Source organism: Hydra vulgaris, chromosome 06, assembly GCF_038396675.1.
Source record: "Hydra vulgaris chromosome 06, alternate assembly HydraT2T_AEP".
Taxonomy (NCBI): Eukaryota; Metazoa; Cnidaria; class Hydrozoa; order Anthoathecata; family Hydridae; genus Hydra; species Hydra vulgaris.
Window position 1 is genome coordinate 51,502,501 of NC_088925.1, and position 17,449 is coordinate 51,519,949.

At 27.0% G+C, this 17,449-nt stretch overlaps 1 protein-coding gene across 1 annotated transcript in view; it reads right to left on the bottom strand.

The window, feature by feature from the left end:
• The window catches only part of LOC101236532 (uncharacterized), a 69,992-nt gene that overhangs the window by 42,398 nt on the left and 10,145 nt on the right, over positions 1–17,449 (bottom strand). Inside the window, exons 3-5 of the mRNA XM_065800417.1 lie at positions 14,324–14,498; positions 4,622–4,912; positions 2,249–2,518 (exon numbers count right to left, since the gene is read on the bottom strand). Of these exons, the coding sequence (XP_065656489.1) occupies positions 2,249–2,518; positions 4,622–4,912; positions 14,324–14,498 (736 nt within the window). The remainder of the gene's footprint in view (positions 1–2,248; positions 2,519–4,621; positions 4,913–14,323; positions 14,499–17,449) is intronic.

Consider the following 17,449-nt stretch of genomic DNA (forward strand, 5'->3'; position numbering starts at 1 on the left):
AAAAACAAGAGAATCTGGGAACATGAAAATATTTAACAATACTTTAAGATATATAATTTTATTAATAAAACTAAACACATATACAGTTTTACATCATCCTTGTTACTTTTTGAATTGTTTTTTAAGCTTTTTACAAAGTCCACCCTTACTATTTTTTGTTTAAATTTTAGTTTATGTTTGGTGGTAGTGTCTTTAGCCAAAGAAAATACTCGCACTTGAAAGTAAAGTTTAATCACGTTTTCTAAAAGGTTTTTACAAACATCATTATTAATATCAACTCCACACCCTGTCAAGATAGAGTTATAAAAGCTCACTACTTCTGTATATTTCAGCAGTTCCACAGTCATTCTGTTAATGTTAACTTCTTGCAAATCTTTAATATTTATTTCATTTCGAAATAGAATTTCAACTTTCACAAATATTTGCAGCCATTCATTATTAACAGTTGTAAGGTAGCCACGACTTTATGCCTCAATCAATTCCTGATCTGCAGAATTATTGGTAATAGTGTTATTTAATATTTTTATTATATTTTGATTTTCATCGGATTTATAACTTAGGCTGTTTTTCAATATTTTTATAAACTTTTTGACAACATACCCAGCTAGATATTGCAAGGCACCAATTTCATTATTTGTTATACTTTTTATTTGTTTGCTTCATTGTCGGGCATTCTTTTGAAGTATGCAAGCACCTTGTCAGCCAGTTGTGTTGCTAAAAGGGTACTATTGGGTTTTACTAATTCAGGAAAGTAAACATCTGCTTAGATTACTATTTTATTGTTAAAGCTGGAATAATAATTTCCTACACTCATAAACCTTTTTTAGATCTGCATAAAGCGCTTCCATTAGTATGAAGTTATAACACTAGCAACATTCTCATCGATTTAGGTTGTAACATTTATCATCAGATAGATTTTTTTCTGACTCCAGAACTAAATCACTTAGTATTGTGCTATTTATTGTATTTCTACTTGTATCAAAGATATCTTTTAGTTGTAAATGTTTACAGGTTTGGTGACGGGTAAGTCCGCCTTTTGATTTACAAATTTTCCCACAGTCGTCGCACTTAAAACTGCCTGGTGTTGAGTCCTATGAGAAAAGAAATCTATAGTCATGTATTAGTTACAAAGCATATTTTTTAATTAAATATATTTCTTGTGTAAATACTCTTACCTCTGCAACATCTACAATATTTTCAATAATAAATTCTTCATCTAAAAGACCTTCATCCTGAATATCTATCAATAAATCTGCACAATCCTGTGTTAAAAACTCATTACTTGATGCCCTGATATAAATGTTTTGCACACTCTTTGGTCATGTGATTAAAAAACTATTTATTTCAACATGCGCAGCCTAACAATAAGAAATAACAATAGACTTCCAGGCTATAGTTATATTCTATTGACTATGATCAAATGTAGTAACAAGTAAACATAGATCCAAATAGAAGAGTATTATTCTTTAAAATGTTCAAGTTTTTAATTTAATAAGATGAAAATTCTTAAATTTTAATTCATTATTTTTACTCAAAAAAAAATAATATATGTACTATTTTTAACTGTCTATCTAAAGCCAAAGTAAAATAAAACATTTATAGCCATATCTTTTTAAAATGATTGTTTGATTTATATAAGTTGGTCTAATCATATAAATTTTTGTTACAACTACTTTCTTAAAGAATGTAAACATATCACAAACATAATTCAAATTAAAAATAATAACTTTAAGTTTCATTGTGTATTGAAAAAACCTCCCATCAATACCTACTAAAAATGTCTTTATTTTTAATAAAGGTAGGTGGTATTATTAATAAAAGGTACCACATCTTAGTTTAAATTTTATAATAAACTACATGTGAAAAATTAAAATTAAAATAACACTAAAAAAAACAACTCAAGACTAGCAACTCTCCAATTTTGAACATTATTGTTTTATGGTAGTGTCTGAAGCAATTCATTTTTCTAAAAACAGTTAAATACTGATGGTGCCCAGTGTAAATACAGTGAGCAAAGTAGGGGTATTTATAGTCAGGGTTAGGATTGTACTTTTTATTAAACATTTTTGTATTTCCTTAAAAACTTAAATTTGTAAAAAGATAAATGAAAATATATAAATATGTAAGAAATTATTATGGTAAAATAAATTTGAAAAAAATATATCAAAACAAATTTAGATGTAAAATAAAAAAGACAAAAACAAAAAAAAGTAAAAATTAACAGACATATTATTAACTAAATTTTAACCTCCAATATCAAGTCTAACATATTCTCTTGATATATGCTGACCAATGGCTTCACAGAGATAAGAGCCAACATTTGGTTTATCAAATACTTTTATTGTGTAATTGGCAAAATTTCCTTTAGCTGTAACCAAGACTTGTAACTTGCCATTCACCTCTTTAACAATATGCATTAGACTTGCATGTCTGGCCAAGCATTCAATTGTAAACATTGAATTCCATTTCACAGTTTGATCAGCACTTTTATAAACAATAGTAGTAAACTCTTCAAAACCTAAATATAATAAGAATTGATCTTGTTAATAAGATTATTATAGTTTTTATTAATATATAATATACAACCTCATTAATTATCAAACAATTATTTCATATTAACATATTATGTTGCATCATGGATGCCAAACCAAAAAAATTTTTAAAAAGTTGAATATAGAGGTAAGTTTAAGCATGCTCACTGAAAGTAAAAATATGCATAGTTTTGCATATATTTTGGTCTTTATGAATTTTTAGCAGTTAAAGTAGATAAAGTAATATTTAAAGTTTAAAGTTTATATTCTGTTTATATTTCAGTTTATATTCTGATGTTATTTAAACTTCAGTTTATATTCTGATTATATTTAAACTTCAGTTTATATTTATTATTTATATATAAACTACTTTTCAATTATTTTTAAATTTTTAAATGCCTAATAAAACTATTTTATAAAATAGTATAGAATTTTAGGGAATAGTGCTGTTTTACATATTTAATATGAAATTAATGTTAAACAATATTAACAATTACACAGCCAAGATGAACTCCAAAGAAAGCATTAAATTGCTCTATTATGCATTTATTTTATTTTATTAGTCATTATTTTAATATTGATTTCTTGTAATTTATAATTTATGCTGTAATTTGTCCCTATATAAGTTGTAAGTTTTTTTTAGATCACAACTTCTGCAAATATTATTTGTCAAAATCCTCTTAATGCTCTTCTGTTTACTATAACAGAAGAGCAGTAACCTAGTTTGAACAACATTCCTGTCACCTCTTAGTTTGAACAACATTCTTGTCACCTCTTAGTTTGAACAACATTCTTGTCGCCTCTTAGTTTAAACAACATTCTTGTCACCTCTTAGCTTGAACAACATTCCTGTCACCTCTTAGTTTGAACAACATTCCTGTCACCTCTTAGTTTGAACAATACTCCTGTCACCTCTTAGTTTGAACAACATTCTTGTCACCTCATAGATTGAACAACATTCATGTCACCTCTTAGTTTGAACAATATTCCTGTCAGCTCTTAGTTTATTACTATTTGCGCTTGATGGATTCTTATTTTCTTGCTTAGTAAAAAACCACATTTAAGGCTCCTATTTTTCAAAACCATTTAACTTATCTACCTATCCTTAAATCAGTCTTCATACTATGATTAGTTTTTAGTTAATAAAATCGTAATGTTTTACCTCAAATCAAACGACTTAGTTACTAACATTAACCTATTAACTGCTTAACAATCATGGCTTTTCCGTTAAAGTGACAAGGGATCGCTTTAAAAGCAATGAATTGGCTTTTAAAGCGATCATCAAAACTTTGACCTTTAAAATGAAAATTTTTTGTTTCAGTAATTTACAAATGGCAATACTGAATAGTGCATATTTTTTTATTATTTTTTTATTTTAATTGAAATTTTTTTTTAAAATTTTAGGATTAATTTTTTAAAACATCTTTTAATTTTATTGTGCAGTCAAAAGGTTAATACAAAGTTTGATCATATAGTTCTACTGCTGACTTGGTACTGTAACAACAGGAAGGTTTTTTACAACTGTAATAACAAAAAGGTTCATTTTTGCATTAGATGTAGGTAAGGTAAGGAGCATGGCTTGCAGTAAGGCTAGGAAGATGACTCTTGACATATTAAAGACTTTTAATACAGTCTGGCATGCTGGTCTTTTCAATGAGGCTTTTTCATCTCGGAATGTTTTCTTGAATGAAAACTTATAAAACACTTCTAATATGAGCATTAATGTTGTATTTTTAGACAACACTATTCTTTATTTCTAGTTACCCCTTATCTTCCCAACAATATTACCCTTAAAGTAGCTCTATTTGATGATACTACAATATACTCTAGTGGCATTATGGAAACCACATTAGCATCTAAACCACATTAGCATGGAACCACAAACAAAAATTTTAAAAAATTTTAAGTTAAGTAAGAGGAAAATTAGTATGCTTAATATGTATACTTTTTTTAAACTTAATTTCATACTTGATTTCCCAAAGCTCACAATTAACTTTTTTTAATTTTATTAGTTTTTAATAAATTAATTTGTAATACAATTATTTAACTTTTAATAAGATCTAAAAAAAAAAAATTACAGCTGCACTTACTATCTGTAATATTGAGAAACATCTCAACACTTTTCGTTTCATGACTGTACTGTGTAACTTGAATACTACATTGGTAATAACCTTGATCATTAAGTCTTGTATTTGCTAATAGCAGTTTATTTTTGCCAATGACTTGCACACTGTTGTCATATATAAGTGTTTTATTATCTTTATACCACTTAATTGCATAAATATGAAATGATGGGTGCTGTGACGTCTCTTCCCAGCATGATAGCATTACTGATTCATTTACACCCACTGATGATGGATAAGCCACTAAGCTGATCTTATCTAAATAATAATCTAATAATATTATATTAGGCATTCTGCACAACATTTTAAAATTTATTAAACATCATATTCAACGTAATTACCGCCCATGAATTATATTACCCTCAAACGTAATTACTGCCCATGAATTATATTACCCTCAAGTTAACGGAAAAAATCCATATCATTATTAATATGTTATTCAAAGAAATCCACAAAACTTCAGGGACTATTGTTTAAGAGCAAAGCTTTTTAACTACAAGTTAGCCCCATTTTCTAACATCGCTGCACTAAAATTATCTATCTATGATTGAAATGAACCCATGACTTGAGTTAATGTCAAATTTAATAATAAAAACCTAACAGAAAAAATGTTGGCACTAGCCCATCAACTTCTAGAGTTTTGAATATATATATATATATATATATATATATATATATATATATATATATATATATATATATATATATATATATATATATATATATATATACATATATATATATATATGTATATATATATATATATATATATATATATATATATATATATATATATATATATATAATTTTTATATATATATATAATTTATATATATATATTTTTTATTTTTTGACAACTTGACCCCGACTGTTTAGATGTTTAAATGATTTTTAAACATTTTAGAAATGCGCTGAAAAAAAGAAAACAATCCCTTACAAAAAAGAAAACAGATGTTTAAATGATTTTTAAACATTTTAGAAACGCGCTGAAAAAAGAAACGCTAGCTCAACTTAAACTGGGATGAAAATTTAAAAGAATAATAATGAAAAAAGAAAACAATACAGCACTAAAACATATTGGCACTAAAATAAAACTCAGACAACTCAAAAAAAAGCGAAAATTACTTATTGTTATATTTTTAATTGGGTTTAAATAAATTACTTAAAAATTTATCTTTTGAAAAGTTTTATTAAAGTTATGCAAAACGCTTTTACAAATTATTTTCAATGATTGTTTAACGAATGAACAAATTTTATTTAAATTACTAAAAAAATACTATTTTTAAATTGTATAAACATTTATTTTTTCCGAAAAGTTATAGATAAAAAATAGTAATGGTAATTTTTAATCATTTTATGTCCTGATTAGTTAGTCAAGTTAAAAACAAGAAAAGTTTTAAACAATTCTTGGTAAAAATAGAAACAAAATAAATAAAGCAACTAAATCATTCTATTGCAACGGAAGATTTAATTCAACTTATTCATAGTTTAAAGTAACTTAAAAAATTATCTTTCAAAAGATTTTTAGAACGACATGAAAAAATAGTTTCAAACAAATTATTATAATTAAATTTATCGTAAAACATGCCTATAAAAAAAAATTTAAGTATAACATTTGTTAATTTACACAAAATACGTTTATTTTAAACAACCACTATAATTACTTTTTCATTTTATTTAAAGCCTTCGCATAAAATAAAAACTTAAGAAAAGATCAACGATTAAAAGTTATCCATAATGTAACAATTTTTTTTATGGCATTTAAACTGTTAAAACATCAAAACCATCATGGTCAAATTGTAGGAAAAAATATTATAAGCATGATCAGTTACATGACCAGATAAAATTTTTTCATGGATTTAACTTGCTCAAAATATATTTACTTTTACGACATTTTGAGGGAATGTTAATATCAAGTATATGGGCCCCTTGTTATCAAGTATATGGGACATTCCACGTCAAGTGGAATGACCTTTTGGTCAAATTGGACATCACCGACTCGGATTTTGATGAGAATTGGCTCACATGTGGGGCATATGGACAGATAAATAAGCATGTAAATTTTTTTGACTTAGGTCAATTATTTCCTGAGATATAACCTTTCAAAGTTATGACCTTTTCACTTGGCCTTGGTTATTTAAAATGTCATAACTTTCTTGCTATTATACTTAGGAAGTTGATTTTGATGGCAAACAGAAGCTCTTGCACATATGAACAACTTTGTGTCTATACAAAAAAGTGATACGTTTAATAGAAAATAAGTTATTGGTCATTTAGTTATTTGACCTTTAACCCTGATTTTTCCATTGTGGATATCCCATAAAAAAATCTTTTTGACATTTCCATAAACACCTTTGGGATTAATATTAAAGTATAAGTAGGTTCTAAAAACTTAATATTTATCGGCCTCACAAATGAAGTATTTTGAGGTCATTTTCTGTAAATAGGCTATTGTAGATATATATTATTAATTATTTACTTTTTTCCTTTTATTTTCTAGGTTGTTATTTAATTACTAGTACTATATATACAAGTCAGTATTAAACTATATGAGGCTTAAAGCTATATATATTTAAATTAAAATAATCAATTCATTTCCACTGAATTAGTTGTCAAAAGACAACTTAGGAAGAAGTTTTTACCAACTTTCAAATTAAATTAAGATTAAAAATGGCATTTCAAGCGCAAGTAAAGGAGTTAAAGAAGAGACAACACTAATGTTATGACCCTTTCCAACACCATGAGAAAAAACAATATAAAACCTTAAGGGTAGTAACTACTTGGCAGGTAGCTATGTATCCCTTAAAACTTACCTTCCGAAATAAGATTATGTGATTATGAAAATTCTGCAAATTGTAATACAGAGTCAGATTCTCAAGGCAGTTCCAGATCTCAAGATATTTGTAGTGACAAAGGAGATGGAAATTATCAGTGCCAGGAAGAAAAAATTTCAATTTTTAATAAACCCTTGTCATTATTGGGTGAGTCACCCTTGGATAAACGCAAGTTACAAACTCTTTATTCATTTTTAAATTTGTTGAAGAACTTGACTCAAAGCATAGATAGTACTCAGAACACCGTTTAATAGCCCAAGCAATTGCCACATTACTACTAATAAACCCTAAGCCGTAACAAAGGGCTCCAAATGTGGCCTCCGCAATTCACACCAAAAGTACAAACAGGGACACCATCCATGCACAACATGGCACTGTTGATACTTTGATATTTTTCAGCTGTTGATGGAATCAGCCTCTGATCAATCTCTGAGAGCTACCACAGAGTTCGGGAAACCTGATACCAGCCAGCCTCAGAACCATACAACTGAGTTTTAGAGCTGTACCCTCATTAGGAGATAATAGAATGAGTTGCCTAGTCATAAAAACAGAGACACAAGCAAAACCCATGCATTGAGTCAAGAATATCCAGCATTCAACATCCTAAACTGGAAACAATGTAATGTAGGTGTTAGCATCTCCTAACCTTTGCCCAAAAAGGCGTATCCCTCAAGGCAGCCGGACATGAAGCAGATTGTACTGGGTTACTTATTATTACTCAAAATAATTATTATTACTCAAAATACTATAAAATATTTTATTATATAAAATCCTTTTAGTCGTCTGTCAATCGTTATCTTGCTCTACAATCTTCATCTTTTCTCTTCCGGTAACTTCCAACTTTATTTAGTGGCTGCTTGCAGCCTTGTTGGAAGCAAAGATGTTAAAAAAAAAAAAAAAAAAGTTACAAACTCTTAAAAGTTATATCCCGGAGAAAAAGAAAAAGCTTAAAAACTTGTAAAAAGGAAGTTAGACCTTTTATCACTTAAATCAGATGCTATTGCCATTGATACTTCAGAGAATGATGAATACGAAGTAACTAAAAAAAAAGTTTCCAACGCGTGTACTGATGACATTGTTAAAGTGCTCCAGGATAAGTATAAATCAACACAAAGTAAGAGTGATAAGTATAAATCAACACAAAGTAAGAAAAGATTATGATTTTCATTGACAATATTTGTTGCTCAATAGAGTAATTGAAAAGTGATAAGAGAATTTAATTGTTCACATCAACTTGTATCTCAAGCTAAAGAAGTTTTAACAACCAAAGGTGTTTTATCAACCCCTATCCCAAAAAAAGGGAAATCACTATCTGTACATGTGAAAGATATGGTAAAAGAATTTTATTATTCTGAGACTGTTAGCCATATAATGCCTGGAAAAAAAGATTTTCTATCTGTTATGGAAAATAGGGAAAGAAAACATATTCAGAAAAGACTAGCTTTAAGTAATTTGAAGGAAGTTTATCAATAATTTATAAAAAAGTATCCAAATATTAGAATCGGGTTTTCAAAGTTTGCAGTTTTTACAACTAGAAGATGAACTAGAAACCCCTATTAAGAACTACAAACATGTAGCTACTGGATTTTAGCTTTAGCTAAAATCAAATGCAATTTTTTCTTGCCAGCATGTCCTCTAGGTGAGTGTAAAAATTGCCATGGAGTTGCTATTCTAAAAGAATGGCTGTTGCAATGCTTTGAAATTAAAGGAGTTGAAGAAATTGAGTATAAATAGTGGACTACAACAAATAGATCCCAGCTTCAAACCTTTATACAGTCCACTGATGAATTTATTGAAAGACTTTTAGGAAACTTGAAAACACTTACTAGACATGATCTTATTGCTTAAGAGCAGGTAAAATATTAGGACTAGAAGAAAAACAATTTATCGGATGGAGAATTTCTGGTTATTGGTGATTTTTCAGAAAATTATGTATTTATCATACAAGATGCAGCACAGGGATATCACTGCACAAATAGTAAAGCAACTTTACATCCTTTTATTTTTTATTATAAATATGAAGGAAATTTATGTCATGGAAGTTATGTGCTGCTTTTGGAATGTAATACTCATGACACAATTAAAGTTCATCTTTTTCAGCATAAACTAATTATTTTTTTAAAAGTGAAATTTGATGTATTAAAAATAACATATTTTAGTGATGGCTGTGCAGCACAATACAAAAACTGCAAGAATTCAATAAATCTGTGCTATCACAAAAGGGACTTTAGTATTCCAGCCGAATGGCATTTCTTTGCCACAAGTCATGGTAAGGGCCCATGTGATGGAGTTGGAGGAACTGTTAAACGTGAAGTGGCAAAAGCAAGCTTACAACATCCATACCATGACCAAATAATGACCATTTATCAATTATATATATTGTTAAAGAAAATATCCATGGAATTTCCTTTGAATACCTCACTGCGAATAATTGGCAAATCAAATCCACAATATTGAAGGAAAGATTTTCTAATGCTAAAACAATTCCTAGTGCCCAAAAACTTTGTTTTAAACCATTATCCATGAAAGAACTTCAAGTACAAGATTATAGTTTCAGTTCTGTGCCTAGAATTGAAAAAATTACGTCAAAGAATGTTAGCCAGCTCAACTTCAGTTCAATTACTGGTAACATGGTTGTTGAGTATGATGAACATTGGTGGATAGGTCATGTGCTGAAGAACAATCCAGAAAAAAACCAAAAACTTCCTTCACCCACATGGTCTAGGTCAATTTTTCTTCTTCAGAGATCCTCCAGATAATATTTACCATTGATTTGAATGATCACAAAGTTGTTTGTCTGTGCAAGAGCTTCTGTTTGCCACTAAAATCAATTTCCTAAGTATAATAGCAAGAAAGTTAAGACATTTTAAATAACCAAGGCCAAGTGAAAAGGTCATAACTTTGAAAGGTTATATCTCAGGAAATAATTGAAGTCAAAAAAATTTACATGTTTTTTTATCTGTCCATATGCCTAACATGTGAGCCTATTCTCCTCAAAATCCGAGTTGGTGATGTCCAATTTGACCAAAAGGTCATTCCACTTGACGTGGAATGCCCCATATGAAAAAACTTGTAATCAAGTATATTAAAAAAGGTTTTTTATTATACTTGATAATGAGGGTATCAATATTCCCTCGAAATATTGTAAAAATAAATATATTTTTAACAAATAAAGTTAAATCCATAAAAAGAAGTTTTATTCTAAAATATTTATAACTAAACTCTTTTAAAGATCTCAACTTTAGGAATTAATTAACCCTCGGAATTAGGGTCGCCATTCTTCAATGTCAACCTAACTGCCGATCTGAAAGTGCTTAAGGTCGACAAAAAATTGCTGACCTCATTTCTATGTTTTATGGTTAGACCTTTATATTAGACCTTTGTATCGAATAGCTTTTATCAACCTAATGCCGACCTAAAAACGATTGAAGTCGGCAAATTATTGCCGACCTCATTTTTCCTAATTCCCAGGGTTGATATTTATATATATATATAAGTAATTTATCATTTATCATTGAAAAAATAATTATATAAATAAAAGAAAATATATGTAATATTCATTATTACTTTATATAAAAAATCATTGGCATTGTTTTGATACTTCATTAAAATGCATTTCAATAATACTAACTTTATATAAAGCAGGCCTTCGCGTAAAAGGTGTGCGGTCGCACGCCTTATATGACCACACATATTAAACTTTTTTTTGACAACTTGGCCACGACTCTTTGCAAGTTTTGACAATTAGCGCTTTTAAAAAATGCGCTAAAAAAAAACAAAGCAAATGTGAATGCGATTTTTAATTTAATTGATTCCATAATTTCAATTACACTGCTACAAAAATTGAGTACAGAAGCTATCAAAAAAAAATTACAAACTGTTTTATCATGGAAATACAATTTCTAATAAAAAATTATTTATTTAAAAAAAATGCATTACAATAATCTAATAATAGATATGTCACGCCCTGGGATATATAACTATCCCAGGGCGTGATATATTGTTTTTTTTATTTTTATAATGAATGTTGACTTGCGTATCTTAATTTATTGGTGAATGTCAATAAATTTAAGAGATTTATGTCAAATAAGGGAGTTTTATTTTCAAATAATTTTTATTCTAGTTAATAAGTTATTAAATACACCAAAGATGCTTGGTAAATTTATTCAATTTTTGTTTTTCAAAAAAATTTCATTTGCTTAAAAATCATTATAATCGCTTTCTTCAATAAAAGATAACCATCGAAATGTTTAAGCACGGTTTGTTTTGAAGTTTTTGCAAAAGCAGTCGTTTTAAGTAAAATTTTGGATGCTTTTGTGAGCGCATGTAAAAACCATGCTAAAACATAATCACTTTATTATAGTTATTTTACTTAAAAGTAACGCTTTTAAAAAAAGTAATTATGTTTTGGACCTTTTTTTAAAAAGTCTCCTAAATTATTTGCTTTTTTATTTTAAATGTGTTTTTTATAATAAATAAAAAACTATCAATCGCAAAATTATTTTGAAAAAAAATTGCTGAAGTAAATGTGTTCATTTTGAAAAATCTCAATCAAATGCCAACGTTTGCATAAGCAAAATTTAAGAATCGTGTTTTTTGTTTTTCTTTCTGTCTTTTAACAAATGCGCGCACGCTTGTCGCACCCGTATCATTTTAACTTTTTAATAAAGTTTAAAATTTGCACCACAAAATTTTATTATAATTCATGGCACTTTTAAACAGCCTAAGTCACTAACATTTTAAACATCAATTTCTAAAAATAAAAATAAAAAATCTGAGGAGGACAGAGGGGAAGGGGCAGACTCACGACCCTTTCCCTCATTATGGATCCACCCTTGTATTAGCCAATTTATTCATGGGATGGAATGATAAAGATTGATAGAGCTGTGATAAACTTTTTTAACTTTCGCTTACAATTAAGTTTACATTAAATAATAAATGTTTTAATTTTTTCTGGTTTATCTGTTATTTATTTTGTTATTCTTTAAAAAAAAAATTTTTTTAATTTAATTTTTGTCAATTTAGTTTAATTTTTTTTTTTTAATTCTGTTCTCTTTTAAGTTTATGGATTATTGATTTTATTTAAGTTTGCATTGATTATTGATTTTAACTTAAGTTTGCATTTCTTTAGCGTTTTTTTTAAAAGCGCTAATTGTCAAAACTTCCAAAGAGTTTTATGTGCGTGGTCATTTAAGACGTGTTATAGCATTTAACTTTTAATAAAGTTTAAAATTTGCACCACAAAATTTTATTATAATTCATGGCACTTTTAAACAGCCTAAGTCACTAACATTTTAAACATCAATTTCTAAAAATAAAAATAAAAAATCTGAGGAGGACAGAGGGGAAGGGGCAGACTCACGACCCTTTCCCTCATTATGGATCCACCCTTGTATTAGCCAATTTATTCATGGGATGGAATGATAAAGATTGATAGAGCTGTGATAAACTTTTTTAACTTTCGCTTACAATTAAGTTTACATTAAATAATAAATGTTTTAATTTTTTCTGGTTTATCTGTTATTTATTTTGTTATTCTTTAAAAAAAAAATTTTTTTAATTTAATTTTTGTCAATTTAGTATTTTTTTTTTTTAATTCTGTTCTCTTTTAAGTTTATGGATTATTGATTTTATTTAAGTTTGCATTGATTATTGATTTTAACTTAAGTTTGCATTTCTTTAGCGTTTTTTTTAAAAGCGCTAATTGTCAAAACTTCCAAAGAGTTTTATGTGCGTGGTCATTTAAGACGTGTCATAGCATGCCTTTTACGAGAAGGCCTGATAAAGTTCATTAAAGAGACATTTGTTGTCTAAGAAAGTCGTTGTTTATAAAAACAAAATAATTTTTTATTTACATTTATTATAAAAATGCATACTTATATATTTTATATAATATAAATCAAAAAAACTATATACTCGGTGTAGTAAAGAAAATTTTAAATTATTATAGCGCCTGTATATACTTAATGGCAATTTTTCTTAATTATAAGTTTTTCTTGGTTGGAATTCTAATACTTTTTGTAAAAATTGATAGAAATGTTGTGTTTTGACAATTATGTTCAAATAATATGTACTAGAACAGATTAGAGCTAGGATCTATAGTAAATTAAACATTTTTTCAAAAAAATTTAATTAAGTTAACACTGTTGAGCAAAATTGATCTAAAGACTCAAAATAATATAATGGTGTTCTTTAGATTCACAAATAGGGGTAATAAAAAAGTTTTGAAAACTATATATAAAAAAGAGAAAAGTTTCTTTAAAAATAAAAAATTGAAGCAAAAAAAAATTATAATATTTAAAGCTCTTGTTTGGACATAATACGCTGACAAAATCACACTTATTTTAAATAAAAAATTTTAATAATTTATAAATCACCTTAACTACACCAAGTACAACATTCATTTATACTTAAGCAATAAACAAAAATCGTTTCGCTAATATAAAGACATTAGTAAAGATAAAAGTTTCGATGTCAGATTCTTCGATTCAGATGTTAGATTCTCTAAGATATAATTCAGAATCTTTTTCATTCAGCACATTTTTGAAATGTTGTTTGAAATAGCCGCAGTCAAATCTTTGAAGTAAAATTTTATTTGCCTGGTCATGTAAAGGTGTGGGATCCCATGTCTTCTTGTCAAAGCCTGCTTCTTCTTTTTTTAAAGTTTAATTAAAGTTTACATTTGTTTATTCAGCGCACTTTTTAAATGCTCAGCTTTTTAAATTAGCTGAGGCCAAGTGGTCAACAAAAAAAAATTATACGTGTAGTCATAAAAGGCATGCGAACGCACATGTCTCCTTAGAACTAAAAATAAAAATTACATAAAAAATTTAACCTGTAAATGCTTTTAGAGTAACTGTAGAACTTCTAATCACTGTATTTCCAAAAGATATTACACATACATAAACACCAACAAATGTTAATGAAAACTGTTTAAATTCTAATGAAGTTCCATTAATATATTCATTAAAACCAAATGGTTGTCCATTCTTTTCAAACGTCACCATTAGCTAAAATGAGATATGAAAACTTTAAGTAAATTTTATATATATCTAAAAATATTGAAAAAAGACAAAAAGACAATAAAAAAACAAATTACAATAGTTGTCAAAATAACAATAACTGTAAGTAAAAAAATTAGACATAAAAAATTAGATAATATATTGTTATATACTTGTATATAACAAAATTGTAATAATAACTGAAGATTTTAAAATGATATCAGTAGTCATGAGTACTAGTCAGACATTCTGTTAGCAATACATATAATCAGTTCACCTATTGTCAGATGGTTTTAACCATAGAGCAAGAACAAAAACACTTAAAGAAGAGAGCTGTTTTTGTTTAATAATTTTTAAACGTCTTGCCGACAACCGCAGGGAGTAATTTACTTTAGACCATTATTCACAGGATTGATTAAAACCCATGTTCTGTTTTTTTTTAAAACCCAGCCCAGTGGGTTTTTAAAAAAAACAGAACATGGGTTTTGGGGTAATTTAGGGTTTTTATGGGCTAATTTGGTTTTTTTTTTGTCTTTTATTTTTATTTTGTATCTGTTAAATTTTTTTATTTCTATTCAATAACAATCAATAAAAGTGATTTTAGATGATTTTTGTGACAATTTAAGCACTTTTAAAGTAAGCTCTTTTGTTGATCGAGGTGTGTAAAGCTTGCTATAGTTGTTAAACAATATGTTGGATAATTTTTTTCCATGGAACTGATCAATGTTTTCAAAACCATAAATTTTTGCTATCATCATTGCTATGTGAGGACCTGATGTGATGGAAAAATATATAGCAATAAATAACCCATTGACACATAATGTATCCAGGTAACTTCAATCCACCTCTGCTAAGTTTTTTTGAAAAATCTCCGAATTCTACAAAGTAGAAATTTGTATCACTTTTATCTCCATTGTTTCTGTTGCCGTATCCTGCAATATAGACTAGTATCATTTTTAAAAATTTAGATAAGACTAACTCTATATTTGAAAGATTATGAAACACATTAAAAGGATTGTCATCATTTATAATAAAATCCATATTTCAAACAAGTATGTTCACAACTTGTTTGAATACATTAAAATCTGTGTAAATCAAGAAGCTTTGTTTTTATGTTTACTTTTTGTAAAACTTAATATTTTCACTTGGTATTGCATGAATTCATCTTTCTCTTTCTTGGGAATTACAATATTATTTTTGGTAAGCAAAAAAGTTTTACTTTATGTTCTAAAGTGATGTATGTATTAGCGTAAGAATCATTTTTTTCCTTCCGCTCTTCCCAAATGTAACAATCTATAGAATTACATATATATATATATATATATATATATATATATATATATATATATATATATATATATATATATATATATATATATATATATATATATGAAATGTTGCATTTGGGAGTGCGGAAGGTAAAAAATGAATCTTTTGTCAACAAATACGTTACTTTCAATTACTTTTGACTTTTTTCCAACATTTCCATGTTGTCAGAAAGTTAAAACCATTAATTTAATTACAAATTATTCATTTTTTTAAAAAACGCAAATTTAATTGTTTTAGAATTTTTTGAATTGTTTTTAATTGTTTAAGAGTTTTTAAAAACATTCAGAATGTTTTAAAAACATTCAGAATGTTTTAAAAACATTCAGAATATTTTAAAAACCTTCAGAATGTTTTAAAAAACATTCAGAAAATGTTTTAAAAACCTTCAGAATGTTTTAAAAACCTTCAGAATGTTTTAAAAACATTCAGAAAATGTTTTAAAAACCTTCAGAATGTTTTAAAAACATTCAGAAAATGTATTAAAAACATTCAGAATATTTTAAAAACATTCAGAATGTTTTAAAAACATTCAGAATGTTTTACAAAAACATTCAGAATGTTTTAAAAACATTCAGAATGTTTTAAAAACATTCAGAATGTTTTAAAAACATTCAGAATGTTTTAAAAACATTCAGAAAATGTTTTAAAAACCTTCGGAATGTTTTAAAAACATTCAGAATGTTTTAAAAACATTCAGAATGTTTTAAAAACATTCAGAATGTTTTAAAAACATTCAGAATGTTTTAAAAACATTCAGAATGTTTTAAAAACATTCAGAATGTTTTAAAAACATTCAGAATGTTTTAAAAACATTCAGAATGTTTTTTAACATTCTTTAACAAACTTTAAAAACATTCAGAAAATGTTTTAAAAACCTTCAGAATGTTTTAAAGACATTCAGAATGTTTTAAAAACATTCAGAATGTTTTAAAAACATGTCAGAAAATGTTTTAAAAACCTTCAGAATGTTTTAAAAACATTCAGAAAATGTTTTAAAAACCTTCAGAATGTTTTAAAGACATTCAGAATGTTTTAAAAACATTCAGAATGTTTTAAAAACATTCAGAATGTTTTAAAAACATTCAGAATGTTTTAAAAACATTCAGAATGTTTTAAAAACATTCAGAATGTTTTAAAAACATTCAAAATGTTTTTAATAACATAAATTGTTTTTTTTTTACTGTAAATCATGCATCGAGTATTGCTACATCGACTATCTCATAGCCTGACCTGCAACGGAGTGCTGCTACATCGACTGACAAATAGCCTGACTCGCAAGGGAGTGCTGCTGCATCGACTGAGGGTTTGGTTGGGGCAGGCAGTCTATCAAGTAATAAAAAAAATAATTCTGGTTTTGCATTTTAATTTTTACTTTTTGTCAACAAAATACGGAAAAACTGTCTGACAACCAGTTAGGAGTTTTTTAAAATTAAAAAAAATCATTTTATCATGGTTTTTATAGAATTTTTATAAAAATTTTTATAAAAATTTTTTCAAGGTATTAATACCTTTTAATATTTTTTGTTAAAAATATATTTTTAACAAAAAATGATAATTTTTTTTGAAATTTTTATAAAGTTTCACCTCTTTTGATACCCAACATGAAATACATTTGAAAAACTTTTTTTTTT